The sequence below is a fragment of the Natator depressus genome, chromosome 7 (genome assembly GCF_965152275.1).
Source record: "Natator depressus isolate rNatDep1 chromosome 7, rNatDep2.hap1, whole genome shotgun sequence".
Lineage (NCBI taxonomy): Eukaryota > Metazoa > Chordata > Testudines > Cheloniidae > Natator > Natator depressus.
Window position 1 is genome coordinate 1,452,144 of NC_134240.1, and position 27,414 is coordinate 1,479,557.

A 27,414-nucleotide genomic window follows, 5' to 3' on the forward strand; every position below is an offset into this window, starting at 1 on the left:
GTAGCTCTGTGACTGAAGGCAGACTGCTCTCCCACTGACTCTCTCTCCTGGTCTGTGGCCTTCAGTTCACGTGTGCCTGTCTCTGGAAAAGCTCTCAATACAATGTGCAAAATGACTTGATACGTGGCTCATCATTTTCCCCAGCCAGTGTTACCTAGCGGGCAGAGGAGGCTGGGCGTAAGGACTCCTAGATTTGGTCTAGCAGTTGAACAGGGGATGTGGGCTCTATTCCAGCCCTGCCACTACTTTGTCTGGCCCTTCTCTGGGCCTTCATTTTCCTGCCTGTCCCATGGAGATGATACACCCCTCCCAGCCTCCCACAGGGCCATCAGTCTTCACTACTGACCCCCCGGAAGGGCCTGGATCCAGGCTGTGTTGGCCTGTTTTCCTAGTGCCCCCCTCGCTTTGCTGTCTCAGCTGGAAGTGCCCAGTCTGGTTCCGAGTCAGTTCCCAAGTCCATGACAGCCCGCATGCCCTCACCACATACTGCGTCATGGGAAGGTGAGCAGATCCGTGCACTGGGGGAGACCCTCAGGAGGTCCTGATCACCACACCCCAACAGCTCTAAGCCTCCTGCTGAGCCATGTGCCCCCAGCACCCCGACTCCCAATAATGCCTCGTCTCCTTTGTCTGCCCTACCGAGTCCCCTGAACCTGGGCTGCTTGCTGGGCTGGAGTGGTTCCTCCCTGCCTGCGCTGCAGCCACTATGCGTTGGTACCCACAGAGTCAGGACAGTCAGGACAGCCCTCCTGAGGCAAGCCCTGCCTGGCCTCCCAGCTGGCCAGGGGACAGCTGCTCCTGCGCACTCCCCAGGGCAGGGAAGCAGCCCGAGCAGGGTACTTTTGCTGGTGGACTTTGCTCCCTCTGCACTGAGCTCGCAGCACTGTGCACCCACCAGCGCATCTCGCCCAGGGGAAGCAACGATGGAAGCCCCAGTGCAGATGTCGCGCTGGAGTTTTCACCACTGAGATGTTTAACCCTGCTCAGAGCAAGCCCAGGCCACACAGTGGTTAGCACAGCGCCTCATCTGTACTAGAGCCTGAGCGTTGCCACCAGCTGTGGCACGGCAAGGGTGGAAAATGTGCAGACCCAGCCTCATGCCTTGTGATCGTTCTCTCCTGCCTCTCCTCTCTTCTCAGGTTGGCCACGGCTGGGCCCGCAGGCTGGAGAGCCCAGCAGAGCTAGGCAGGAGCAGGGGAACACCCTGAGGCACACAGGTCTCTTCCTGTCACTGCAGACAGTCAGTAGTTGGTCTAGCGTGAGCAGGAATTCTCAGATCACCTCTTGGCTGTGAGTGGTGGTGCAGAGAGCACTGCACCTTTGCTGCATGTCAAGCAAGGGAAGACGACATGGAGGGGACAGAGAGGTCTCTCCCATCTCTAACCGGTCTGTGGCTACAGGGTGATCCAGCATGGCCCAACCCCCAGGGCTGGCTACTGGCCAGACATGCTGACTGCAGAGCCCTCTTGGTGCTAGCCCTCCAGCGAACACCCCTTCATTCACATCTCTTGTTACTCACAAACCCAATGCGATCAGATCTCCCTCATACTGCCCATGGGAAGCTGCGCTCCAAGGTGGGATCTTCCCTCCTTTTGCCCCACGTGCCCTCCATGGCTTACTGATCTTTGAGCATGGGTTTGGCCTAGCGTTAGCTTAGATGCCCTTTGGGGCAGGGAGCTCATCCTTCCACCCACCTGGTAGCACCAGGCCCACTGAGAGCACTATACACCTAACAACAGTATCTCCAGAGCAAACATGGAGCCCCGAAAGGGGACTGTCCAACATATCAAGGGGAGCCAGACTGCCAGCTCTCATAACAAGCAGCACTCACCAGGGCTGGGAAAGCAGGGCAGACCCCCAGGCCTCAGCACACACTCTGTAGCTACTATCTGGGTGGATATGATAGAGGTCTGTAACATCATGAACGGTTTGGAGATAGTGAATAGGGAAGAGTTATTTACCCCTTCATATAACACAAGAACCAGGGGTCACTGATGAAATTGACAGGCAGCAGATTTAAACAAAACACAAGGCAGTACTTCTTCACACAACACACAGTCACCCTGTGGAACTCATTGCCAGGGGATGCTGTGAAGGCCAAAGTATAACTGGGTTCAAAAACTAATTAAATAAGTTCAGGGTAGATAGGTCAAGCCATGGCTATTAGCCAAGACACAACCTCACACTCTGGATGTGCCTAAGCCTCTGATTGCCAGACGTTGGGACTGGAAAACAGGGGATGGCTCACTTGATGATTGCCTGTTCTCTTGATTCTCATTGAAGCACCTGGCACTGGCTGCTGGCAGCAGACAGGATACTGGGCTAGATGGACCTTTGTTCTGACCCAGCATGGCCATTCATATGTTCTGTGGCCCAGCGAATCTCCCCAAGTTTCTGCTGGGAAATATCCTGTTTGTGCATCAGCTACATGTCACCTAAGGAAAGAGAGCTCAATGGCACTTTGGGTACCCATATCAATGCCAACCACCAGTGCCATAGTGGCAGGAGAGACCAGGATGCAGGGAGAATGTGCCAAAGAAGGCTAAGCTGACAGGCTTCAAATCCCCTTGGCCTGCCTCTAGATCCTGCTGCTGGAGGTCCTTGATTTGCTTTGGGCCTCTAGGCACTACTGTACCGCACAGCAGTCAGTCTGCTGTGGAGAAGAGTCGGACTAAGTGCAGCAGCTGTGGTCAATTCCAGCTTAGGTCGTGAAATCCCCCCTTCCTAAATTCCCATCTCATCTCCGCTGGGTTCTGCCGGTTTTCTGCAGTTTGCAAAAATACCAAGCTACTGCATAACAAACAGCATAGAGCCTAATAACGGTGACCCACCTTGGTGAAGCACTTTGAGATCTATAGATTAAACGGCTACCAAAGTGCTAAGCATATTAACAATTGTTACAGGCAGCAGAGGACTAAGAGTTTTATTTGCTCTAAGACAGGGCAATATATGTCTTTCTTTGTCTAAAGATCCTCCACTGGGAAGCAATGGGTAAAGTTCCTAGATAGTGACCCTTCTGCCCCCACGGGGCCTGCTCTGCCCACAGACTGGGCAGTTCCCCTGTTGGCCCACAGGGAAGAGACATGGGGAGGAGGAGAATGAGGTAGGGGAAGGAAGTGGAAGAGGGGTAGAGGTTTTTTACCCATGAAAGCTTATGCCCAAATAAATCTGTTAGTCTTTAAGGTGCCACTGGACTCCCTGTTGTTTTTTTGGGGTAGGTGAGTGGCTCTAGTGGTTCCAATTTCTTCGGAAGCCACCTGTTGAGCAAATTCAGCCATTGCCCATGGCCTTCAGTTGTGGGCTTCAACTGGCCTGAAGTTTGGGCTGCCCAAGTTCCATCCCAGGACTGAACGAGTTCTGTTAAACAGGAATTGGGAGGTCAGACTAGCTGCTCACAATGCTCTAAGGCCTTCGGTTCTGTGACTATAAACAGGCCTTTGAAATGATGCCAGGAGGAACATAGCAGTGTAGATCTAATGGAGAGTCTGACAGCACATTCTGATCGTTGTCTATCTCCTTTCCTGTCGTGCCTGATTAACGAGATGTGCTGGCTCTCCCCTGAGCAGCTTCCCCCTCCTCACCAGTACTCTCTGTGAGTTATTGCCCCCACCCATGGGATCAGGCCAGTGTAGAATATTAGTGATCTCAGAGAAGGGAACAGGCTTGTGAGTGTGTGGAGGGAGCTGGAGCAGGTTTCTCTTTGCAGACAAACTCCTTTATGGCTGAGAAAGAAATAGACCTAATGGAGTTTCAGTAAAGGGTTTACTTGGCCAGCACATGGTCATGTCCTTCAGTGGGTCAAAGGCCCAAGCTGCAGAAGCCCATGCTCAGAGTTGTCAGAGTCACAACAGCTGTGTCTGTCCCCATAGCAGATGCTAGCAGGTTCCTCTTAGATCAGCAACTTCAGCACCTGTTCAGTCACATTCAAGCCACCTACCTTCGCCCAAAAGTTAGACACACTGTCAAGTTCCAGATTTCAACATGCAGCATATTTCCCACCTATATTGCCATTAACCTCCGAGAGCCTGCTCCTGCGAGGTGCCAAATGTCCCGAACTCCCAACGACTTCAGGGCAGTTATTTGGTCTGTAAAAATGCTCAGCATCCTTTTGGGTGCCATAAATAATACATTAACCAGAAAAAAGCCCATTTCCTGGCCCCTGTGTTGCACAGGCTGATTGCATTCCTCTCAGCTGGACAAGGAAGCTGATTAGCCCCTTTCACTTTTGTTTCTGATCAGTTTCAAATTGTTTAATTTTCTGAGTTGTGAACACCTCAAGATCCAAACAAATAACTGTCTGTTCTAGAGTCTACGAAATCTGTGATGAAAACATTTCAGCTGGTCTTTGGTGTCCTGGCATGTTCCTTTAACAAAACCTGCACGTGAGGCTTTTAAGGACTGATGACAATGAATGGATAGGATCCGACCAAATCAGACAGGGTAGACTTCAAGTGTGGCTGCTGCACCTTAGAACCCAACTATTGATAGTCCATTCGGTCAAGAGCAAGAAATGAAATCACAGACCTAACCCTGAACAACTGAGGTCTGTACAGGACAGTGTCTCCACATTCAGCAATCTGAGCTCAGTAACATTACAGCTCTGTCAAGGCGGGGAGGGGACACCAACATTCATGACATATCTGAAGGGAGCAGCACAGTCCCTCTTAGTAAGAGCCTGGCCTTCATGTCTTAATCCGTCAGCTCCTCAGAGAGACACACTGCCTGCCTGATGCTAATTCCAAGCGTTGTGTGTCCCCTAGGTGGAAAGAACACCGGGCTATGAAAGGAGCCCCAACCCTCGGGGGACTGTGCTCCACAATCTCAGGCAGTACAAGCCCCGGCCTATTGTGGAAAAGCTGGCATCTTTTCAGTATTCCCATCCCCACATGTTCAAACAGCAGAAGCAGATTCCAACACATCACAAGATGGTTTTGAAAATCATGTGGTTTTAACAAATGGGGCTTTTAATCTGCACCCTGAATTCTGAGCCTTTAGGTGCAAACTGCCGGCACTCAAATTGTGGGCAGGGCCGGATTAACCTTTTGTGGGCCCGGCAATGGAGCCTCGTGAAGGGAGGTTGGTCCCCGGAGCTAGGGGGTAGCTAGGGGAAAATGGGGTATGGCATGGTGCGGGTGACCCCCTTCACCCAGCCCAGTGCGAGGGCACTGTTTTACAAACCGGCAGAAGCTGGCCTGCCCAACCCTGTGCTGCCAGCGTGCCCCTTCCCCTCGGGGGCAGGCCCACGCCCTGCCACACAGCCCCGCTGCCCAACACCCCCCGACTCTCTATACCCAGCGCCCCCCAGACCCACTATGCCCAGTGCCACTCCCTACCGACCTCCCCACCACAAATGCACAATGCCCTGCACACCACTATCCCTGCCCAGCGCTTCCCCACCCACAGCCCCACCACAACGGCCCAGCACTCCACACAGAACCCCCACTCCCTAGCACCTCAAACACACAGATCTCCCCCACCCGCCACTGCCCAGTGTCCTTCTCCACAGCGCCACCACAAGTACACAGTGACCCACACAGACCCCTCCCTCACTGCTCAGTGCCCCCCCAACAGACCCTCCCACTGCCTAGAACTCCAAAACACACAAACCTCCCACCTGCCCAGCACCGCCCTACAGCTCCCCCCAGACCCACTCCTCCACGCCCTGCCCCCCAAGCGCACTCATTGGCCCTGCGGAGCCAGTGCAGAGCAGGGATTCCCCCCTCCCAGCACAATGCTAGGGAGCAGGATAGCTGAAGCTTGGGAGTACAGAGCAGCCCCGTCCCACAGGACCTCACCCAGCCCTGCCCACCTGGCGCTGGTGCCCAGGTGAAGGTGACTTCCCCAGCCTGCGGGTTCTGCACTGTGGCAGGGAGAAGTAGGTCCCGCCCCCAGGAGCCCGAAGCGGACAGTCAACCATCCCAGAGCGGCAGAGCCTAAGGGCTCCTCTCTACGGGGGGGGGGAGGGGGGGAGACCCAGCCTGTGAGAGGGGGCCCAGGGCAGCTGAGAGCAGCGGTGGGGGGAGAGGAGCCAACAGCGCAGGGCGCAGTGCAAGTGGAATGGGCCAGGCTGGGGCCCCTTTTGAGCATGGGCCTGGCGCCATGGTAAACCTGGTACTGGTTGCGTGAGAGCATTTCACATTCAAAATTCACACACACACACAGGCTTCCTATTGGCTGCTTGGAGAGGTTTCCATGTGCACTCTCCTGAGCCTGGGGAGAAGGACCAGCTAGGCTATTCTGCCCCTCTCCATCCCCCTCTCTTATCACTAGCCTGTCTCCTCTTCCCCAGTACGCTGGCCCTATGTTTTCCCCCTTTCCCTTTGCAGTATCCTGCCCGTACATCTTCCCTCTACCCCTCATTCTCTGGCTTCTCCCCACAATCCACTGCAATCCCTCAGCCTCCCTCCTGCACCCCACATCTGATCCACCTGCCCCCCAGTCTCTTTCCATGAACCATGGCTCCCCAAAAACACACTTCAGTCTTTCCCCTGCATCCCTATTCCTCTCTCTCCTACTCCCCACATGCCCCTGTACACTTCAATCTCTCTCACAACCCCCGCACCTTCCTGCACTCTACACTCCCAACTCCTCGGTTTCCTTAGGAGGCCCCTCGCCATGGCGTGGTAGCTGCCCAGCTAAAGACATTCTGTCTCCGGTTTAACCGGAAGCAATGAGATGGTGGCCGTGGCCATCTTCCCTTGGGGCAGCCTCACCTCTACATGCAAAGACTATAGGGAAATTGTGGACATTTGAACTCAGGCCAACTTGGCTTCAACCCTCTTGAAAATTACAGATGGCAGCCATTTTGATTGGGGAAAATTCAGGAGTTTGACACTAGCACTCCTAAGATCATGGGCAGCTTAAAAACCCCACCAACTCATGATATTTGGTGACTGTGTTTGAAACAACTCACTGCATGAGTCTCTCTCATGTAGGCAACGGTGCCCTCCTCTCCAGCCTTCTCCAGCTCAGTCTGTTCAGCAGCCAGCAGCTGAAATTACTGCTGTTTCCCACAGCTCGGCTGCTGTGCCCTTGAGTCCCACTGCTGGCTCCCTGCCTGTGCATGAAGATCAAGTTCACAGTCCTCATCTGAGGCTCTGCTTTGCCCTCAGCCCGTCCCCTCCCATAGCGCTGAGGTTGTCTCACCGAGACCTTCCCCCCACCATGTGCCCTCCCTCTCCCCCTGCAGACCCATGTCCTTGGGGTCCTTCCCCTCTCCCCCTGTCTGACACTCCAGCCTCGGCACAGGAGCAGGCCGGCTCTGTTGGGCACCGCTCACCCTGCGCCCCAGCCAGTTTGGCAGGTGGGTATCGGGCGAGCAGGACACTGGGAGGGCTGGGAGCCAGCACTGAGGGGTGGGGTGGGCACCAGGCCAGTGCTCGTGGGGGGATGGGCACTAAGCCAGTGCTGGGGGTGGGAAGGGCACCAGGCCAGCGCTGGTGGGGGTTGGGAGATCGGCATTAGGCCAGTGCTGGGGGTGGGAAGGGTGCCAGGCCAGCGCTCGTGGGGGTGGGAGGATGGGCACTAGGCCAGTGCTGGAGGATGGGAAGGGCACTAAGCCAGTGCTGGGGGTGGGAAGGGCGCCAGGCCAGTGCTGGTGGGGGTTGGGAGATCGGCATTAGGCCAGTGCTGGGCGTGGGAAGGGTGCCAGGCCAGTGTTCGTGGGGGTGGGGGGATGGGCACTAGGCCAGGGCTGGGGGTGGGAAGGGTGCCAGGCCACGGCTGGGGGGCGGTGGGGGGATGGGCGCCAGGCCACGGCTGGGGGGGCATGGCGCCAGGAAGAGGGGGCGAGGCCCATGCCACATGGGCCGGGAGGGGGCAGGGCCGGGGCCTCACAGCCGGGGCGGCTGCCCCCAGACCTAACCTGGCCGGCGCCACAGGCTACGGGCAAGATGGCAACCGCCCTCTTCCGGCTACACCCAAGATGGCGTCCGCGGAACTTCTCGCCACACCTAAAATGGCCGCCGTCACCTGCCTCCACATCCAAGAAGGCTGCTCGACTGTGTGACGCCACTTCCGGTTAGACAAACAGGAAGTTGCTCAGTATCCGTTGCCCCCGAATCCCTGGCGGCGGGTTCCGGTTTCGGCAGCTGCCTCGGTCCCCATGGAGACGGGCGGGGGCCGGTTCGGGGTGTCGGAGACCCTGGGGGCCCTGAACGCGGCGCTGAAGAAGGAACTCGGCCCCCCCGCCTCCGTCTGGTTCAAGGAGAGCAGCGCCCGGAACCTGCGGAGCCGCGACTTCCTGGCCCCGCAGGCCGCGCTGCGGGCTCTGTTCGCGGGGGGGCCGGTAGGCGGGGAGAGTGAAGGGGGAGGGGCTCAGGGCTGGCGGGGGCGGGGCCTGTGGGCGCGGGGCGGGGCCTAAGGCCACGCGGGGCGGGGCGGGGCCGAGAGGTGCAGCCTTGGTGGGTGGGGGGATGCCTTGGGGCCCAGGCTCCCTGCCCCGCTTGCAGGGCAGGGGGTCGGGCAGGGGGCACCTTGTCTGTGGTGTCTCAGTCACAGGCACCGCCAATGGGACGGTGCCCCTTTTACTCCTGGGAGCACGCTGCGCCGAGCCACTGAAAAACGTGCACTAAAAATTAAAACTTCTGCGCACAGTATTTTAAAATTCTGGAAATTTTGTCTGTCAAAATCGCACGACATAATCATGCCAGTTTCAGTTATTTTGGTAATTTATTTCAAAATACTGGTCAGCAAGTACGTCTGTAACAATATAAGCATACACAAAAATTCACCCCCCCCCCCGGAGAGTTAAAGAATCCCTTGTGACAACCCAGTTCCAGTTCCTCTGCCCCCTTCCCACCCTAGAGCCCAGCTGTGGGGGCTAGATACCCACAGCCCCTACCCCCAGATTGCACAGCTTCCTACATTCCCTCAGGATGTGCTGGGAACTGCAGCTGCCAGGAACCCTGGAGCTCCCTTTTCCTCTCCCCAGCAGTGTCGACTATGTGCAAGCTGGGCTTAGGGAGTCCGGTAGCGGCTCGCAGCACTGCAGCCCATTTCTGTGGGGGAAAAGGAAAGTCTGCATGCACAATGTTAATTTCTGAAAAATTCTACACTGCGCAGTGGCGCAGAATTCCCCCAGGCGTCCCCCTTGCACCACACTAGGGTCCTAGGCTCACAACTAGCACTGAAGGGACAGCAGCCCCTACCACCATGGGCTGCAGTAACTGCCTGAAAGTTTATGAATCTAACCTAGACTGGTGAGATTCCAGCTAATTTCTGTCAGTAAGAGTGAGGAATTTGCAAGATGGCATGCTGGTGTTAAAGAAGGTGTCTGCAAGAGGAGCTTTTCATGTGTCTGTCTTGTCTTCTTGCAGGTTCCCAAAGGCATCATAGAGGATGTGATTTCACTAAAAGGCCCTGGAGTACCACCTCTCCAGAGCTGTCAGCAGACCCCACTGGGGCTGACTGTTCAGTTACAGAGACCTGCTGCCTTCCAGCAGGTCCTGAATTCTATTGCTGAGTTCACAAAGCCTTCCCAGGCAGCAAGTGGGCAGAGTATCATCCTGAACTGCACACCCCTCAGGGGCCGGAGAAGCCTGGACATGCTTAGCCTGACCAATCTGAGAGCCATTCTAGTAACTGACCACTTGGCTGAAGTGCTCAGAATACAGGGGTCAGTGGATTGAATTCTCCAGCTCTTTAAATGCTCTTCCTTGGATGTTGCACCGGCTCATGCATGGTGAATGGTGTTTGTATTTGATTCTAGGATGAATGTCCACCTGGTTCCTGCTGTGCCCGATGAAGGAATCCAGAAGTTTCTGCACCAGCTGAGAGTTGACTGGCCCTCAGAGCTGGAAACAGCATTCATTCCTGAGGATGTTTTGGCCTTGAAGCAAGTCCTCAGCCAGTGCCCTTATGCTACAGTCCCAGGGCTGGAGCCGCGGCAGATGAGGCTGGCTGACGATGTAATATATAAAGTCCATTTGAAAAACTTCCTGGCGCAGCAGAGCTTGGAGGGCTATGACCCCAACCTAGATGTCTGTCTTGGTAAGCATCACACGTTTAACATTTGCTATCTGACTGGGTGGGCACAAGGCTGCAGGTGGCTCTATTGTCATACAGAAAATATGGAGTGTTTGGGCTCAAATCCCCCCTTTCCACTCCCATTGCTCTTTCCTGGTTCTGGCGCACCAGCCTTTAGCAAGTCATAGCCCCACAGGACACTGACTGAGGCAGCAATGGCTGGGGTGGAGACAGGGTGCAAAGAGCCTGTACCTCCCTTTCTGAGTCCTCTCCTCCTCCTTGGCAGTGACTGAGGAGAAGCTGCGGGTCCTGGCAGAGCTGCGGCAGATGGCCCTGCGCTGTGCGGTGAGTAACCCTGCTGCCTGTGGGTTTGTGCTGCTCTGGTAAACAGGGAACCCAGAGCGCCTGCCCTGCTCCTTTCTGTGCTTGGTGGGAGTACATCTAACCAGGCTGCGCTTTGCTGCAGGGCACGGGACCGGCAGGCTGCTGCAGGGTGGTGCATGTGGTGAGCTGTAAGGGCGAGTTCCAGCAGCAGCAGGTGGATTTGCTCTGGAGGATGTTGGACCTGGGACCTCACACAGCCTTGCAGGTGAGGCACGTCTCTGACTCCCCCATTGCTGCCTCCCATGGCAGCACCCAGCAGAGGGCAATGATGGGAAAGTGTTTTCTGCTGCTGTGTGAAGCTGTCTGGGTTGGAGGTAGGGGTGTCTGAGCATGGCTCCCTCTGATTTCCCCCAGGAAGAACTCATGGTGAAAGGAGACCTTATCTCCTTGAAAACCTTCCTTTTCCTCCTCTGTAGCCTCCCCCTGCCCTTCTGGCTGAGCACTACAGATAAGAAAGGCAGTGTCCCTGCCCCTGAAGACCTTGATGCTAAGGTGATAGGGCATCGGGGGGAGGAGGGTAGACGAAACTGGAATCACTCACAGCACGGCTGGTTTCTTTTGACTGAATAAGCTGTGACATTACAACGGTCTGGGAGCATCCATTAAGAGCCAGGGCTCAGGTTGGTCTGTGGTGCCTATCACCCTGGGATCTAAGCACAGCTGAACGGCTGTGCTGTCTGGCATACTCCGTATTTCATGCATCCCAATACTGCCTGAATGGGCAAAGCCCTTGGTGAAGTGCAGAAGGTCAGGGAGCTGTTTGCCCCTCCTTTGTCCCAGGATTCACTCTCTCCTCCTCTCTCTCAGAAACACCTCGTCTGTGGGCCAGTGAAGGTCGCTAACTCCCCCTCTCCTGTGGGGGCACCCCAGTACTTCCAGTAAGTTGGCACTTAGCAAGGACTCTGCTGCAGCCGTTCAACCGAGCGCGTTTCCCTGTGTTCTGCTGAGGTGGCTGATAATCAGGGTGTTTTTTCCTTCTGTAAAAGTGCTGCCCAAGCTGCTGGCGCTGTAGAATATTCTGTAACCCTCGCAGTGCTTCTTCAGCCCAACTCCTCTGAGTGGCATGCAGCACCGTACAAAGGTGGCTAGGATGGACAAGGAGGAGGCTTCATCGAAGTTGCATAGCGAGCACAGGGAAGAGAACCCTGGTGTCCTGACTTCCAGTCTCCTCTTCAAGCCATTAGCCGTGCTTCCGGCAACCCTGATCTGCATAGCCCTGCAGGGCTACAGCTCATGTCATGAGGAGCAGGCCTTGACTCTGCACTACATGCACTGTGGAGGGCTAGTGCTCTGGGGTGGGGTCACTGGTTAATGCTGTGGGAAATGGAAAGAGAGGGTAAGCCCTTCTTACAATGTCTGTCCTGCAAAGACACGGTGGGGAGGTGAGGACAGAAGCAGGCAGGCCTGATAGAACTAGGCCAGGATGTTGGTGCTGGATGGACAGCTCACTGCAGCATCTTTGAGGGGCAGGTCTGGGCATGGACAGTTGTGTGTCCAACCTGCTGTCTGCCACCGTTTCTGCTCTGGCCAGAGATTCTGCTGATCCCTGCATCAGTGCCATCAGCCAGGGACCCGGGCAGGAAAGAAGTCTGCATCCTTAGGATTCTGATCAATGGCTTTCTGATTTCCTCAGCCATTGAAAGGCGAGAGAGGCCGCTTGGAACTCCTCTCTTCTGCTTCCTGTGAGGGGCCCAGCTTGATGTGGTGCTCCAAAGGCCCAGCTGCCCTCACATCATGAATCAGCGTCCCATATTACTGGTTCAGTAGTAGAGGGGTCCAGTCTCTGGTCAGGAACACAACCTTTCAGGGAGCTGGTTTCAGTTTGACGCTGTCCTTGCTGCATGGAGCTCCGCCCCAGGTTGTTGGGTTGCCACTCTGCCGCCCAAGAGAAACGAGACCTGGTCTCTTAGCCCAGCCTCTCTGGGCTGGCAGAGCTGGAGCCAAAACCCTGGCAGCCAATAGGAGTGGGCAGAGATGTGACCAAGGGGGGATTCATTCAAGTCAATAAGAGTGCCCCTTTCTGCTGGGTGGCTCTTTTGGACACTGTCTGATCCCCTGCTTTGTTGGGTGGGCATTGCCATTGTACTCAGATGGGCCAGGGTGGTGCCAAGTGCAGCTGAGAGCTGGCGAGGGGACGATAGCCCTGGGCTGTCTTGCATCACTGCATTTATTCCTCCCAGGCTCCGCAGGTGCCAGATGTACGAAGCCTCGGTCATGAAGTATGGAGACCTTGTTCAGGGTAAGGCTTCATGCCTTTGCTTGGCCAGGGGATGCTTCCTCCTGCTCTTGTGCCTTCATTGACCCAAGGAGACCAGGCAGCCCCTGGAGCCTCCTCACCCGCAGGTTGCATTTGTGCAGGCAGCCTCTCACCAGGGCTAGCGTCACCTGCGGCTCCTCTTGCTGCACGTTAGCTGCTGTGTGTGTGAAGTCACAGGCGTGAGAGCCCAGCCGCTGGGAATTAGCTGCTGGAGGACTAGCACTGGTGGCTCTTCTCTCCCCAGCAGCATGTATACCATGCTGCCGCAGGCCTGGTTTTCCCAGAGGAGTTCAGAGCCCTTTAGTAGCACCCCCGCATCCAATCCGCAAACATGGTCTGTGGATTTCAAGCAGATTTGCAGGGCCCTGACTTTCGGTTCTCCCAGTCCAGATCAGCAGGGACTGAAAGTCATTCCCACGATGGGTGTTCATCCGGTGAGGAGGCATCCAAACCACCATCACCAGGCTAATAGCTGGGGCCTCAGCAGAGACCAATCAGTTCACAAGCAATGGTCAGCAAACTCCCTCTTGCCACCGGGGCGGCCTCCTGGGCAGGGCTGAGGCATGCTAATGGGGAGCATGCCCAACCAGTGCCAGCATGGCGTGTGGAGAGAGGGAGAGCTGGCCCCCACAGCTGTACCCCAGCCTCCTGCACCTGCACGAAACTCACAAAGCCCACATTTCCCAGGTGGCGGCTGGGCTGCCCCCCCGACATGCCCTCCTCTTCTGGCAAGAAGTTGACTGGGGCTGAGAGATATGTCCCAGCTATGACCATGTGCAGGCTTAGCGGGTGGCATGGCTGGTGGGCTCAGCCAGGCCCTTCTAGTTGTATGTTCTTTGCCACGTTTTCTGCGCAGATGACTCTTGGACTGAGATCATCAGCGTCTTGACATCAGCTGCCATCAGGTTTGAAATGCTGAGTACAGCCCATCAAAGTCAGGTAAGCACACGAAGGAACCATGTTGCTTTTCCTTCCTGGTCACTAAGAGGCAATCCCTGTGTATGCTGGCCCCTGGGCCTTACGGGGACAGGGAGCGAGCAACATCCCACCGTCTATAGCCAGCAAATGTGGGAAAAGACAGTCACTACGTTTCAGGGAAAGGACTCTGAGACATACAAGAACCTGGGAAGCCATGATCCTGAGAGACCTAGGAGATAGCACGCAGCAAATTAGATAAGAGCTTCTAATGCGATATTGCAGTGGAACAAGCCATTCTGAGCTATAAACCCAGAGCAAGAAGTCGACAGCAAGTCTCTTGACAGTCAAGTGCAGCATCGGTTTTGGGTGTGGCTCTTGGCACCAGGAGGAGGGGAAGAAATTAGAGGGAACTCGGAGACAAGTAACAGAAATGGGGCAGGAGAGGGTTCTGAGAAAAGATTAGAGCTCGACAGCTCTCCCTTGGGCTCCCAAATGGCTAAGGAGCAGGCATTCGAAGGAGGTTGACGTGGGGAGGAAAAGGAATTGGTCAGGGTGTGACTACGAACAAAGGGATGAAATGAAGCAAAGGCAAATGGAGGTTGATGATCAGGAATCCTTTGCTAGCAGTGAGCTGTTAGACCATGCATTGCTCTCCCAAAAGCAGGGACGGGAGCCCTGTTGCTTGGAACGTGTGAATGGACTGGGGAAATCTTGAGGCAAATTTGCTCTGAGGAAGCATTTCCTAGTGGTCTCCAGGCTGGGGCCTAGATGCAACCTGGTACTTGCCCAACTCTCCTTCTTCCAAGAGAAGGCCAGGATCAGATGCCACCAGGGGAAGTGGTGCAGGGGCTCATGAGAATGGGGAGGAAGTAGGTATTGCTGGGCGGACCACTGAGGAAAAAGTGAGAGAGGAACGGAGCTGGTTTCCCCCTTCAGATTATCCTTGACCTGGAGGACAGCAGCATCTCCACAAAGGGAACGAAAAGTGGAGCCTTTGTGATGTACAACTGCGCCCGACTTGCTACACTCTTCAAAACTTACCAGCAAGCTGTGGAGCAAGGTGAGTGCCAGGACAGCCTGGCTGATCAGCTGCAGGCAGGACATTCCGCTCAGCTCAGGCCACCGCTGAGCAAGATTAGCCCCAGACCGATTCAGTGAGCGACCCCCTGGGAGCAACGGCAGCAATTGGCCAGGCTGGGCCTTACTGCTAGTCAGGGCCCCCCAGAGGTTCCAGGGGCTCAGGCTGGACTCGTAGCCCTTGGTCTGACTGATCCAGAAGGCAGAGAAAATCCTTTGTGGATGGTCTTTGTGGGTGGGCCTGCGACAAACTGTCTGACAAAGCCGCTCCAAGGGGTGGGGTCCAGCAGCTCAGGCAGGCCCAGCCCACTCACCAAGCACAGCATTCAGGCCAACGGCCCTAGCATCACAGCAGGAAGGTGCAGGGGAGGCCTTTCCCCTGCAGCGGGCTGGAAACTGTGACAAAAGCAATGGATGATGTGACTGAGCCAGCTTCGATTGCTTGGAAGGATCTTTTATGCTAGGTGTCTCCAGGTATCAAACCCCTGCCCATCTCTGAGCTGCTGCCAATCTCGGCTCTTCCCCAGATCTGTGCTGCCACAGGTGTGTAACTGGGCTCTGAACTTTTATTCCAGGTGCATACCCGGCCTTCCCCCCAGCATCAGAACTGAACTTCTCCCTGCTCAGAGAAGAGGTGAGTGGGCAAGGGCAAGGGCTGGGACCCATGGCTGGAGGGGCTACCAGTCAAGCTTATCCTCACTCCACCCCACAGTCATTTCCTCCGGCACGCCCCCCTCGGAAAGGGCCCAGGCAGTTTAGCAGGAGCATTTGGGAGGGTCTGATCCATTGGGCCACTGGAATCTCAGACAGCCCAGAGTTCAGACTGGCTCCCAGGAGAACCATCACTGGGCCTGACGGCTGTCCTCCCCCGCCCTGGCTTCCAGTCCAGTGGGACTACCTGAGCTGGCCATGGGGTGAGGGGAGAGAGCTCCGGAGGCTGCTGGGAGGTGACTGACATTTGTGTTCCTTCCATAGGGTGAATGGCTTTTGCTGTTCAACTACATCCTTCCCTTCCCAGAGACCCTGAGCCAGTCAGCACAACTGCCCCTCTCCAGCAAAGGGATTCGAATCACAGCCAGCACTGAGGCGGTGAGAGCAGTGAGGCTGGGTGCTGGGAGGATCTGCAGGCTCCCACCCCCCCGATGAGGGCTCTGGCCAAGCTGGCTTACTGGGGACAGAGCCCCAGGCGGGTGCGAGGGCTGCTCCTGGCTGGCACCAGCCTGGAGGTTTGCAGGTTGTCTGTGGAGCACTAGAGATGGCTGCTTTGGCGCTATAGCCACCGTTCTTGAAGAGATTCATTAGACAGCCAATGCCTAGACGTCCCAGTTAGAATCGGGGCCTGCTGAGCCCTGTAGAGTTAAGGCTGATTTAACACAAGCTGCAAATTAGTTTGGCAAACAGGAGGTGCAGGGAGGAGTAAACAAGTGAGCTTGGCTGCTGCTAAATAACCCTCTTCCAAACAGCTGCAGCCCTTGCTGCCTTGCGGGCGGCACAGCTGTGTGTCCGGCAGGAGGGGGGTTTGCAGGAGGAGAGCATGCTGCCCTTACATGTTAATTCGGGGCGGGAGGGGGGAAGAAGGACAGTGACTGCGATTACAGGGCAGCAGTGAGAGGGACGAATGGGTGTCCCAGGCTGACAGGCCTAGCAGCGTGGAGGGGCAGGGCCCTGCCAGTAAGGACAATGGTGGAGAACAGGGAGCTAGTCCCTCGTGTCTGCTTCCAGGGCATTGCCCCAGGGGGACTGTTTGAGAGGAGATAACCCCAGCAGTCTGACCAGCCGCCTCAACAGCATGGAGAATGAATGATCCCAGGCAGAGGCAGGCTGGCCACAGGTCCAATGGAGGCAGTAGCACAAGCTGCCTTGCTGGGAGCAAGAGGAGCTCATGCTCTGTGGCTCACTCAGCCCATGGCCTCTCTGCTGAGCTGGCCAGGCCCGGGGTGCTGTGCAGGTGTGGGTGACTGTGGGGCCCTGGCCACTGCTGTTACAGGCAGGGGGGCTTGCTGCCTGTTCTGCAGGGCTTCTCCTGGATGTTTATTCCACTGGCACTTCAAAGCAGTTGTGCAAGCCAGCCTCTAATTGTGGTTCTCCGCTGGGACTGAGCCCAGGCTGCTCCCCACAGCACCTCCTCTGGGGGCCGCTGCTGCTTTCCCATCCCTGGGCACCCAGCAGGTGTCAGCAGGAGCCCTGAGTGGGAGGAGACAAGCATGGAGCCACTAGCTACAGCCCTGGCAGCGCTGGCCGTAGGGGCAGAAGGCCTGGAAAGAGGTGCCCAGGACCGTGATGGGGTGATCGACTAGGCAGAGTGGGATGGGTGTCACTGTGTGACCACCTAGCAGGGAGCGTGCACGTGGTCCCGACTCCCCCTGCGGGAAGGAAGGTCTCTAGCTGCTCTGCTTTGTGTGGCAGGTGTGCAAGTTCCTGATCCACCTGAGCATGGACTTCAGCTCCTACTACAACCGTATTCACATCTTGGGGGTAAGCAGGGACCCTGCTGGGAAACAGCCTGCCCGCCCACAGCAGCTGCTCTCTCCAGGGAGCAGAGCAGCACCCTCCCCCTGCAGGCTTCAGGGCCCAACTGGCCATGCCCCTCCGTGGGAAGCTAATGGGATGGCAGTGCACCAACAGGGGTGCCCAGCTAGGAAAGCCTGGCTTGCTGGCTAGGGCACGCTTCCCCTGCCCAGCTCTCAGTGGCCTCAGCACCATGTGGCAAAGGGCACCCCATCCAGCAGGGGGGCTGAGAGCATGGGGAGGAAAGGAGGAAGGACTCTAGGAAGCCCTCCCTACACTGAGCAGGAGCTGCGGGGAGCCTGCCCCTGGAGCGCAGGGAAGCTGCAGCCTCTGCTCTCACTTGCTGCCCCCTCTCTTCCAGGAGCCGCTGCCTCACTTGTTCAGCCAGATGTTTGCTCGGCTACAGCTGATGAGAGGAGTGAGAGACGTGATCCACAGGGCCCTGGCTACCCTCCACCTGCCTCCTCTCAGCCAGATCTGAGCCCTGCGGGCACCACACATTAGTGCCGAAACGGTAGCGCAGGGGGAGGGCAGAGTCTGTTCTGAAGCTGTTGTTCGGAGTTAAAGGGTTAACCCTGCTTTAGAGGGTGAGGGAGGGGTTCCCCCCAGGTTTAGTTGCTATCTGGAGGGGCTGGTTGTTTTGGAACAGAAGGGGTTAAATGCCCTTCCCACAGCTAGTGCTGGGGAGGAGGCAGTGGCACTGCGGGCACCTGGCCATGGGCTCTGCCTCCTAGCCACTGATGCCAAACTTGCTGGCCTCCTGCCGCAAACTGCCCAGGAGCAGGAGAGGCCGTGTCCCAGCCCCTGTCAGCCCCTCAGAACCTGCCTGCCTTGCTGTGAGCCCCCCACCCCCCGGGGTGGAGTGGGGCACCCCAGCAGGCCAGGCCTCAGCCTTAGTTGTGTTGTAACAAGTGATTTTTTTGGCCGTTTTGTCTGAACTGGCTGAGGTCCCCACTGGCTCCAGGGTCGCTTGCCCCTACCCCGAGGGGACCAGCAGCCTTGATGTTGGATCCAAATACAGATTGTTATGGAGCAGGTGCTGTTTTCTTGTTTAACCCCCCGCCATTCCAGTCCAGACCCCCTAGCTCCGCAGCGCCCCGCTCCAGACCCCCCGCCATTCCACTCCTGGGCCCCCAGCTCCACTTCGCCCCGCTCCAGACCCCCCCGCCATTCCACTCCTGGGCCCTTAGCTCCACCTTGCCCCGCTCCAGAGCCCCCCGCCATTCCACTCCTGGGCCCTTAGCTCCACCTTGCCCCGCTCCAGAGCCCCCCGCCATTCCACTCCTGGGCCCCCAGCTCCACCTCACCCCGCTCCAGACCCCCCCGCCATTTCACTCCTGGGCCCCCAGCTCCACCTCGCCCCGATCCAGACCCCCCGCCATTCCAGTCCTAGGCCTCCCCCCACAGCTCTGCCTCAGGCCCTTCCCCCATTGCCATGCCTGCACAGCTCTGCCCATGCTCCGTAATCCCGCTAGTCCAGACCTGTCAGCCCAACGCAGCCTGGCGGGCTCAGCAGCAACTGAGCCACGCTGAGGACCCAGCAGCGAGCGGAGACCCTGGGCTCTACATGCGTCAGCGTGGCACTGGCTGGGCTGCTGCTACCGAGCCCCGACAGTACCAGCCTGAGAGAAAGAGAAGCTGCAGCTTTCCTGCCCCAAGGAACACAAGACTCCCCCAGTCAAACACTAGCCCGTGCAGCCCCCAGGGAGGTGCCCTGGCACTGAGACAAGGCTGTACCTGTCCTGGCCAGCTGGTCCCCTGGCACCATCTTCCCTGTTTCTCCCAGGCCCCTGGCTCCTCCCCAAGGATGGGGTCACGTCCATCTTCGGGGTGCAGCCTGGCCAGCTGGTGACTCCTGCTGTGGGCAGTGCTGACGCTCAGCCAACTGCACTGGTCACGGAGGACAGTGTGCCTGTTGCCTGCAGCCTCCGTGCCTGCCTAGGCTCCTCCAGGGGCTGTCCTTTGTTTTGCTCTCCTGAAGAGCCACCTCTGGAAGGTCACTTGGGCTCTGCCCTGTCTCCCTGGATGGTCAGTGTGAGGCTAGTGTGGTGCGAGGGCACAGAGCAGCGCATGGGCCACCTCCCCCTGAGGTGCAGTGTCCCTCGGTATGTGCTGCTCACTTCCCCTCAACTCACCCCACTTCACAGCCAGACCAGCAGTTCACCAGAGTGGACTGGCCCAAGGGCCACGGAGCTGTCTGTGCACAACAGCTGGGCTGCACCAAGGGGCCTGGCACAGCCTCTCCAAACTGCAATCCAGAGCTATGCAATATGCCTGGGGCACTCGGGGAGCAGGTAATCGCAGCCAGCCCAGGGTGCAGGGCCCGGAACTACTGAGCCCAAGCCGGAGAGGAGACAGCAGCACAAAGCATCTCCTTCAGCAAGTCCCAGCGCAAGCACGTTGGCCCCAAACCTCCTGGGCATGGGGAAACATGCAGGCACCACCCACTGGAGGAGCCTGGGGATGGGGAATAGACTGCTCAGTGCAGTGGCGCTCAGGGGGTCTGCTGGGCCCTGCGCCCTGTTAGTGGGTTCCCCAGCAGCTGCCCATCTCAGCCTGGGGCTAGGATGTCTCCTCCATCCAGGCGGTGCTGTCAGGCGCCGACACACCCTGACACCCAGCAGTGGGAGCCCTCCAAGGGCTCTGCAGTCAGGACATGCTGCCAGGCACAGCCAAGCCAGGCAGCCCCTGATCATCCACAGTCACCCCACATCCTGGAGCTGAGCAGCCGGCCAGCACACAACATGCCGAGTCTACGCAGGCAGGGGAAGAAGTGCAGTGGTGGGTACAGCAGGTCACTGGATGTCACAAAGCCTGTGTTCTGTTCTCCGCTCCGTGGGTCCCTGCTCGTCACTCCCACACCATGCCTCAGTTTCCCATGTGGGACACCAGGATCGAGCTGACTTGCTCCAGCTCCCAAGCAGTGTAGGGCTTCATCAGCATGTCAAGGGCTTGGAGACCCCTGGGCTACGGGGCTCCAGAACAGCCAAGTGTTATTAGGGTCACTGGGGGGGCCTGGGCAAGGCCCTGCTGGGTTCCCAGGCTGCTCTGCCCAGAAGGAACTGCCAGCGTTTGAGATGCATCCTCAGCTGACATGCCAGCTCCCCGGGGACTAGGGCCAGGGTGAAGCGGCAGGATGGGGTGCCAGCTGGAGAGAGGGTTTAGAGGCCTGGTCCCCCTCTCCCAGCTGGGGACAATGGAAGCAGAGGGCTATGGAGGCTCTGCGGTTCCTGTGGCAAGCAGGCACCCCACCCCGCACCAAATAAGGCAGCTGAGGCCTTGCCATGTGCTCCCCTTTATTCCAAAGCCCTGGAGGAAGGGAGCTGCTGGGGACTCGCTCAGGCCATGCACCAGACAATCTCTAGGCCCTGCCCGCAGAGCACACAGCCATAGCCCCGCTCCTCGCTTCCCCAGCAATCCAACTCAGCCACATCTGCCACGTGGCAGAACCTGCTGCCCAGGAAGACGAGGCTGTCCTTGCGCAGATGCCAAAGCGACAGGCGCTGGTCCACGGAGGCGGAGACCAGCAGGTCTGGCCGCAAGACCCTGAGTCCTGTCACATGGGCCGCATGGGCACATGGCCTTGAGAACGCCTCCAGCAGGAGAATGCGAGCCCCGGCACTGGCTCCAAGGGGCACTACGTGCCAAGGAAGGGAGGGGGACGGCTCAGTCAGGGCTGTATCCACAGCAATGAGACAGATGTGGATGGAGCCATCATCACCGCCACTGGCCACAAGATATCGTCCTGCCGCTGTCTGCCGAACATGGAGGCCGTTCACGCCACAGCTGTGAGCCTGGACAGCCAGGGACGGGGCCCCCAGAGCTGAGAAAAGAAGAGCTCAGTGACAACCAAGGGCACGCAGCAACAGACACCTCTGCTGCAAAGGAAAGTGGCTGCTGCCATGGCTGCCTGGAGGTGTCCCTGGGAGGCAGTCCCAGGCACTAGCTGCAGTGAGCCCCAGAGGACACTTCTAGCAATCAGTGCAGTCAGGAAAGCTGGGGAAACACCTACCGAGGGGCCGCAGCTCTCCACTCGCCAACTCCAGGGCAGCTGCAGCATGCTCAATGGTGGCAGTTATGTCCCAGAATGCAATACTCCCATCAGTGGCAGCGCTGCACAGGAAGTGTCTCCTGGGAAACCAAATACATTGGGGGAGGTTCCTGGCTGAACTAAGTCTAGATTCCTGGGCCCCAAGGTTCAGTGCACAAACCAGCTGCCCTGGGTGGCACGCAATGGGGGAGTCTGCAGCGAGTCCAGTCCCTGCAGTGAGCAAACCCTTGGATCTAGGCTGCTCCGGTCTCCAGCGTTTAATCTGACCACAGAGCCATAGCACCCGGAGCAGTCACAGTGCGGCTGAGGCCTGCAGCTGTCCTAGCCCTGGGTTGCTGGTGAGGGTAGGTTTGCCAGGCCAGCGCAATCTGCACACAAAGCATCCCTAGATCCCTGCAGGACGGAATATATGGGACCACGTTGGCTCCTACCCATGCAAGCTCCGCTAGGATTAATTCCCCAGTTCAGGTGGGAGGTTTGGAGGCCAAGACCCGGGGCAAAGCTATCCTGTGGGTGAGGGGTGCTGGTCAGAGGGGGCATGAGCCTCCCTGTACCCCTCCTCTTCGTCTGCTCTCCTCCAATCACAGCTGAAACCATCTCTCCCCATCTAACTGCAGGGATGTCCGATGCGGCACAGTGCAAACAGTGCTCACCTCCTGTCTCCCGCTACCCTGTGCATAAATGTCTCCACTTTCAGAACGCAGCGCTGGTGGTGAAAAGACTCGGCCACAAGCAGCAGCTTCTGAGCAGGCTCCAGCATCAGGAAGATCCTGCAGTAGCAGCAAGGGGAAAGCAGTCAGGGCAAGGGAGCGGGGGTGCACAGATTTCACTGCAGCTCCGCCCGGGCGCCCATTCTCCTGCCCCTCTGTCTAGATTCAGGGTATGTTCTCCCAACTCAGAGAGGAGGGGAGCAGTTGGGGAAGGAGGAGCGCTTTCCAGCCCCTGCCTCACAGACTCCACACAGGAGGAGTTAGGAAGACCAGGGGATCAGCTGCTTTTGCATCTCTTCCTCCACGGCTTTGCTCCCTCTCTGGATCACACTGTGTCTCCTTCCCCTGGCAAGCTGGAACAGCCCATTGGGGGAAAGCAGGGTCTCTGGGATCAGAGCTGAGACCCCTCCTTACCGGACAGATCCATCACTGCAAGCGGCAGCCAGGAATAGGCAGGACTCATCAGTACCAGCCACAACTGCAATGGACATGTACCTGGAGCAAACACAGCAACCAGTCAGCCCATTGGCTAGTCTCCACAGGACAGGCAGATGGCCAATCCTGTGCCGGGGCACCACAGGGCAGCCCCACAGCTTGTCTACAACCCCCAGCACAACACACTGCATAGCTCTGGCCTCTCAGAGGAGACAACAGTAGGGACTGAGTCCACACCCTAGTCCCTGCCTCCACACTGGGAGCAGCAGAGCCCTGCCCTGATCTGCAGACTGGGAAGCAGATCCCACCAGCCTGGCAATCTCCAGGTCGACCGGAGGTATGAGGGACATGGGGTGAGCTCTCTAGGACAGGAGGGCAAAGTCCCTTTTCAGCTGGGCCCTCAGCTATGTGACTGGGGTGGGGGAGAGAGGGGAGTAGGGCTCAGCCGTCCTGAAGTCTCAGCATCAGCAGAGCTCTGGCCTGGACTGAAGGGCTGAGGACTGCAGGGGTCTCAGGCTCTCTCTCCAGGGCCCTGGCAGGAATTAGCTCCCCATGTGGCCCCAGCCCACATCCCTGTTTCCTTGGGGAATGCCGGGGTGTTACCTGGTTTCCGGGTCCATCTTGATGACTCGGTGCTTGTTCCTCATGTGATCCCAGTGCTCATCCAGCTGGTGGGAGGCCACGTGGACGACCTGGCAGGCCACGCCACTCCTGGCATCGTGGTCACAGCTGAGCAGGAGCCTGTAGCACTCTATTTCAGCCCTGCCCCCTGCAGAGAACAGGAGAGCAGACCAGGCGGCTGTCTCCTCCTGCCAACTGCCACTGGCCACGGCCAGAGCTCTCACGCTCGAGATGTGGTCGCCGATGGCTGCGAGTGGAGCCAATGAATAGGATGATTCGCTGACGGCAATCACATTGGCAGTCATGTCCTCACTGCTGGTCACAAGGATATCCACCGGGCAGCACCCACGGGTCCTTATTGTGCCCACATGCCGCACGCATGTCAACTCCCGCCCATGCAGAGGCTCCCTCAGCAGGTGCTGCCTGCCGGGCCCGCCCCTGCTCTGATAGATGAAGACGTCACCAGACTTGATGTAAGCAAAGACCTCGGAAGCAAGCCAGCGGCCGTAACTCCACGAGCGGTGACCCCCGCCACATGGCACAGAGTGCAGCTTCTCGTTGGTCCGGGAGCTCCACAGCACAAAGTGGCTTGCATGGAAGCCCAGCACCAGCAGGTTCCCACCAGGGGCGAAGTGCAGCTGTTCGATCCACTCCAGCCCTTTGCATGGCTTCAGCTTCCTGAGCACCTGCAGCTGCCGGTCCTGCACTCGCACCTGGCGGTAGCAGCCGTCCCTGCCCGTGCTGTAAACAAAGCCATCATGGCAGGTCACTGAGGTCACACCCAGCTTCCCATGAAGCCCAAACAGCAGGGAAATGGGACCTTGAATGGGGCGGTTTCCTTCCCCCTGGGAAGAAATCAAACCTGGCTTGTCACCGGAGTCTTTACAGACCAAACCATGACCCACAGGGTCATCAGCAGCATCCCCTTGTCCCGGCACAGAACAGATGCTAAAGGCAGATCCCAGAGCTGTGCTGCAGGGAAACAGCAGCAGCGAGCCCCTGCGGTCACCACACACCAGAAGCCCCTCCTCGGGCAAGAAGGCCACGCTTGTATGCCACCTGTGCCTGCAGACTGGCAAGAGATAGCAACATTTCTCCACCACGGAAGCCACTCGTCCGGAGGAGCAGCATGAGACCTCCAGCCAGAGCAGAACACCCCCTGGGCCAGAGGCAAAGAGCACATGCCGGCTGGGATCCCCACGTGGGCATGCGGCCCAGCTCAGGCTGTGGACCTTCCCCTCATACAGCCTCTTCTCCTCACTTTCTGTGGGGCAGCAGAGGGGAAAGACTTTGACATGCCCCGTCAGATTGCCCATGGCACATAGCACGATGCCGTTGGCTAGTTGCACAACTTCCAGGAGACAGTAGGACTGATAGTTTGCATCCTCCATGACCAAAGCCCAGCGTTTAGAGGCCAAGTCGTAGCTGTAGATGGCCCCCGCATCAGTCATCACGAGGAGATGGCTTGCGTCTACCAGCTTTACGGCCTTGGGGGATCCATTCCTATGGGGCGGGCTGAAGTTTAGTTGCACAAGGCCATTCCCATTGGGTTCAGGTCCTCTAATGTGCCAGAGTCTAACCCCAGTGTCAGCCCCACCTGTGGCCACCCAGCCCCGTGCCTCATGGACAGCCACTGCCCTGACACTGCGCCCTTTGTGCCCTCTGAAGCTCTGAACAACCTCTCCATTGTAGTTCCACACAATGCAGGTAGCGTCCTCCCCGATGCTGATAAAATAGTCACTCAGCAGCCTGACAGACCACACCCTTGACTGGTGGCCATAACACACCAGGAGACAGCGCACTGGATCACGAGGTGCTTGCAGGTCCCCAACATCCCACACCCTAATGCTCCGGTCATCCGAGGCTGAGGCCAATATGCCTTTGCTCTTCAAGTAGCAGATGCTAAAGATGACTCCGTCGTGTCCACTGACCCTCCTCTGGGGTTTTATCCTTGCTTCTTCATTGCTCCCATCAGCCATGCGCCAGACCACAAGCTGGTTAAAGACTGTGCCAGCCACTACCACCAGCTCATCCCAGCTGTCTCCAACCAGATAAGCAGAGTAGAGGATGCACTTCTCCTCGCAGTGCACCTCCCGCAGGGTCCTGTGACTGGCATAGTCATAGAGTGCCACAGAGTTATGGCCAAGGGCTAACCCAACGTGAGTGAGTGTCCCTGTACTGCCTGCCAGCCACTGCAGATCCCATATCCAGTCGTGCAGCTCACAGAGCTGGCAGAGTTCAGTTAGACTCACTTCCTTCCCTCGCGCACACAGCTCCAGGACAATGAGACCTTTGCCCCCAAAGACAGCCAGAGTCCTCTGCTCAGCTTCTGAGGAGAGACTCCTCCGCTCCTTGATCCCGTGGATACGATGGTTCCGAAGCACCCTCTGCCAATGGCTCCCTGCTGCTCCGCCGTCAGCATCCAGGCTGTACACAACCACGTTGGGTCCTTCACCTAACAGGCAGCAAGTGATCAGAGTCATCCCCCTTCCCAGCAGTGCCCTCCCTGGGCCGGCGCAGCACCCGCCACCGCACCGGGCGTCCCGTCCCTTCACAGCAGCAGTTGGTGCCGCAGCGAAGGCTGCACCGGAACGTCCCCTTGTCTGCCAGAGGCCTGTCTGTCTGTCTGCAGTCATGCGACAGAGGGGTCCCGCAGGCAGCAGCCGGCAGGAGACGCCTGGCCTGGCGGAGGAGATGCAGGGCTGAACGTTCCCAGGAAGGGCCGGCGGATGAGCTGCACCCAGGGCGGGCGAGCGCCAGACACGGGCTGACCAGCCCAACAGTGCAGCCCCGGGCTGACAGGCACCGTGTGTGTGGCTCTGCGGTCGCCCCATGGGGATACGCAGGCCTGTCTCGCCCCGTCCTGCCCTCCGCAGAGTACCCAGGCCCTCCCCCCTCGGGGTACACAGCCCCCCTCTCCCAGCTTATCCCCCAAGGTACCCGGCCCCGCTCCTCCAGCTCGCTCACTCCCCCCCGGGGTACCTGGCCCCTCTCCCCCAGCTCGCTCACTCCGCCCCCCTCCCCCGGGGTACCGGGCCCCCCTGTGCCCGGCTCGCTCACTCCTCTCCCGGGGTACCCGGCCCCCCTTCCCCGGCTCGCTCACTCTGCCCCCCCCAGGGTACCCACCCCCCCGCTCCTCTCCCCTCCCCCCGGGGTACCCGGCCCCCCCTCCTCCAGCTCGCTCACTCCTCCCCCCCCGGGTACCCGGCCCCCCTTCCCCGGCTCGCTCACTCCGCCCCCCTCCCAGGATACCCGGCCCCCCTCTCCCAGCTCGCTCACTCCTCCCCCGCCCCCGGCTCGCTCACTCCGCCCCCCTCCCCCGGGGTACCGGCCCCCCCACTCCTCTTCCCTCGGGGTACCCGGCCCCCCCCCGCGCCCGGCTCGCTCACTCCTCCCCCCTCCCCCGGGGTACAGGCCCCCCCGCTCCTCTTCCCCTCCCCGGGGTACCGGCCCCCCCGCGCCCGGCCCCACCTGCCACGAGCCGGGCTCCCCCCACGAACCGCAGGGCCGTGACAGGCGCCCGCAGCAGCCGCGACTCCATGGCGGGGGCTGCCCGGGGAGGCGCCCTGGCCCCGCGCGGCCCCCGTCCCGAGCCCCCAGGCCGGCCGGACACGGGGACCGGAAGCGGGAGATCAAGTCACCTCCCACGCCTCGGCCCCGCCCACATGCCCACCCACCAATGGAGAGGCTCCTTACTGGCCCGCGAGGCACTCCGCGTCCCGGTTCTCTAACGCTGCACCCAATTGGCCGGCGGTCGCGAGGGCTGTTGCATGCCCTAGTCCCAGCGTTCGCGGCGCCAAATCCGTGCACCTGGGCCCGCTGCCCACGTGGCCGGGCCACCTGCCCCCCCCCGGAACTGCCCAGGCTCCCGCTTCTCTCGTGCCGCCAGCCCCTGCGGGTCAGCTCGAGGCACGGCTCTGTACAGCGCCGAGCACCCCGGGCCCAGGCACTCCTGCGGTAACAGGCTTGATAGGTACATGTCATAGGCACCTGGGGCACTTCTAGTGGCCAGCGCTCTGTGAGCAGCCCAGTCCTGCCCCTGCAGCATTTACCCAGTCAGGTGCGTCACACCGCAGTGCAGCATCGCCCCATGGCACGCCCTTGCGATGGGATGACACAAACAGGTGGCAAGGGTTCGGAAACCTCACGGGGCTGGGAAGGGTGGAGGTTTGTAGAAACTGGCAGCACCGAGAAACACTAACATCCTCGGCCTCTGCCATTAGTAGTTTTCAAAACTTTATCTTCAGGACAGGCAGCTTCTTTGCACATGAATACAATACAATAAATTAAATAAATATTAAATAAGGGATGAACAACTCATCAGGTGCACACGAGGACATGGAAAACAGAAAACCAAGTACAGACAATGGTCAGTCACTTGCACATGCAACTGACAGTGCCAAGTCACTCAAACGAGCTAAGAGTAGCAAAAAGATTGATTGCAGGCTTGAACTTGGCAAATCCAATAAAAAGTCATGCCTTCTGAA

The 27,414-nt window shown here is 58.4% G+C and overlaps 3 protein-coding genes across 11 annotated transcripts in view; 1 reads left to right on the forward strand and 2 right to left on the reverse strand.

Annotated features, from left to right (window-relative positions):
* The window catches only part of NDUFAF3 (NADH:ubiquinone oxidoreductase complex assembly factor 3), a 131,011-nt gene that overhangs the window by 18,466 nt on the left and 85,131 nt on the right, over nt 1-27,414 (reverse strand). For 2 of the 6 annotated variants that reach the window (XM_074957325.1, XM_074957320.1), the window contains exons 1-2: nt 7,953-8,253; nt 6,914-7,057 (exon numbers count right to left, since the gene is read on the reverse strand). The exons of 1 other annotated variant lie outside the window; for it this stretch is intronic. In XM_074957325.1, the coding sequence (XP_074813426.1) occupies nt 6,914-6,918 (5 nt within the window). In that variant the 5' untranslated portion in view covers nt 6,919-7,057; nt 7,953-8,253. Of the gene's footprint in view, nt 1-6,913; nt 7,058-7,864; nt 8,254-27,414 lie in introns of those variants that run through there. 3 more of the 6 variants (XM_074957322.1, XM_074957321.1, XM_074957323.1) reach the window with 3 other exon arrangements.
* On the forward strand, nt 8,037-18,138 carry DALRD3 (DALR anticodon binding domain containing 3). Of its 2 annotated transcripts, XM_074957309.1 has the most exons (13): nt 8,038-8,287; nt 9,318-9,616; nt 9,710-9,990; nt 10,253-10,311; nt 10,433-10,555; nt 11,158-11,228; nt 12,531-12,589; nt 13,464-13,546; nt 14,462-14,585; nt 15,178-15,236; nt 15,578-15,691; nt 17,009-17,077; nt 17,472-18,138. In XM_074957309.1, exons 1-13 carry the CDS (start codon nt 8,105-8,107, stop codon nt 17,589-17,591), a joined length of 1,644 nt encoding a protein of 547 aa, XP_074813410.1. In that variant the 5' UTR covers nt 8,038-8,104; the 3' UTR covers nt 17,592-18,138. The 2 variants fall into 2 exon arrangements, with proteins under 2 accessions (XP_074813412.1, XP_074813410.1); XM_074957311.1 differs by lacking the exon at nt 17,009-17,077 and having other exon boundaries at nt 8,037-8,287.
* WDR6 (WD repeat domain 6) lies at nt 19,924-26,516 on the reverse strand. 3 transcript variants are annotated; one of them, XM_074957307.1, is made up of 6 exons: nt 26,399-26,516; nt 22,910-25,382; nt 22,286-22,366; nt 21,815-21,931; nt 21,123-21,241; nt 19,924-20,933 (listed from the first exon to the last, which is right to left on the reverse strand). In XM_074957307.1, exons 1-6 carry the CDS (start codon nt 26,466-26,468, stop codon nt 20,449-20,451), a joined length of 3,345 nt encoding a protein of 1,114 aa, XP_074813408.1. In that variant the 5' UTR covers nt 26,469-26,516; the 3' UTR covers nt 19,924-20,448. The 3 variants fall into 3 exon arrangements, with proteins under 3 accessions (XP_074813408.1, XP_074813407.1, XP_074813409.1); XM_074957306.1 differs by lacking the exon at nt 26,399-26,516 and having other exon boundaries at nt 22,910-25,702; XM_074957308.1 differs by lacking the exons at nt 21,123-21,241; nt 26,399-26,516 and having other exon boundaries at nt 20,695-20,933; nt 22,910-25,702.

Bases quoted from the DNA above. Each gene is read 5' to 3' on its own strand.
- DALRD3 (XM_074957309.1), top strand. From the start codon at position 8,105: ATGGAGACGGGCGGGGGCCGGTTCGGGGTGTCGGAGACCCTGGGGGCC. The intron at 10,312-10,432 runs GTGAGTAACCCT...GCTTTGCTGCAG, and splicing joins AGATGGCCCTGCGCTGTGCG to GGCACGGGACCGGCAGGCTG. The intron at 14,586-15,177 runs GTGAGTGCCAGG...CTTTTATTCCAG, and splicing joins CCAGCAAGCTGTGGAGCAAG to GTGCATACCCGGCCTTCCCC.
- WDR6 (XM_074957306.1), bottom strand. From the start codon at position 25,563: ATGACTGCAGACAGACAGACAGGCCTCTGGCAGACAAGGGGACGTTCC. The intron at 22,367-22,909 runs GTAACACCCCGG...TGTTTGCTCCAG, and splicing joins AAGATGGACCCGGAAACCAG to GTACATGTCCATTGCAGTTG. The intron at 20,934-21,122 runs GTAGGTGTTTCC...TTCTTTTCTCAG, and splicing joins TGGAGAGCTGCGGCCCCTCG to CTCTGGGGGCCCCGTCCCTG.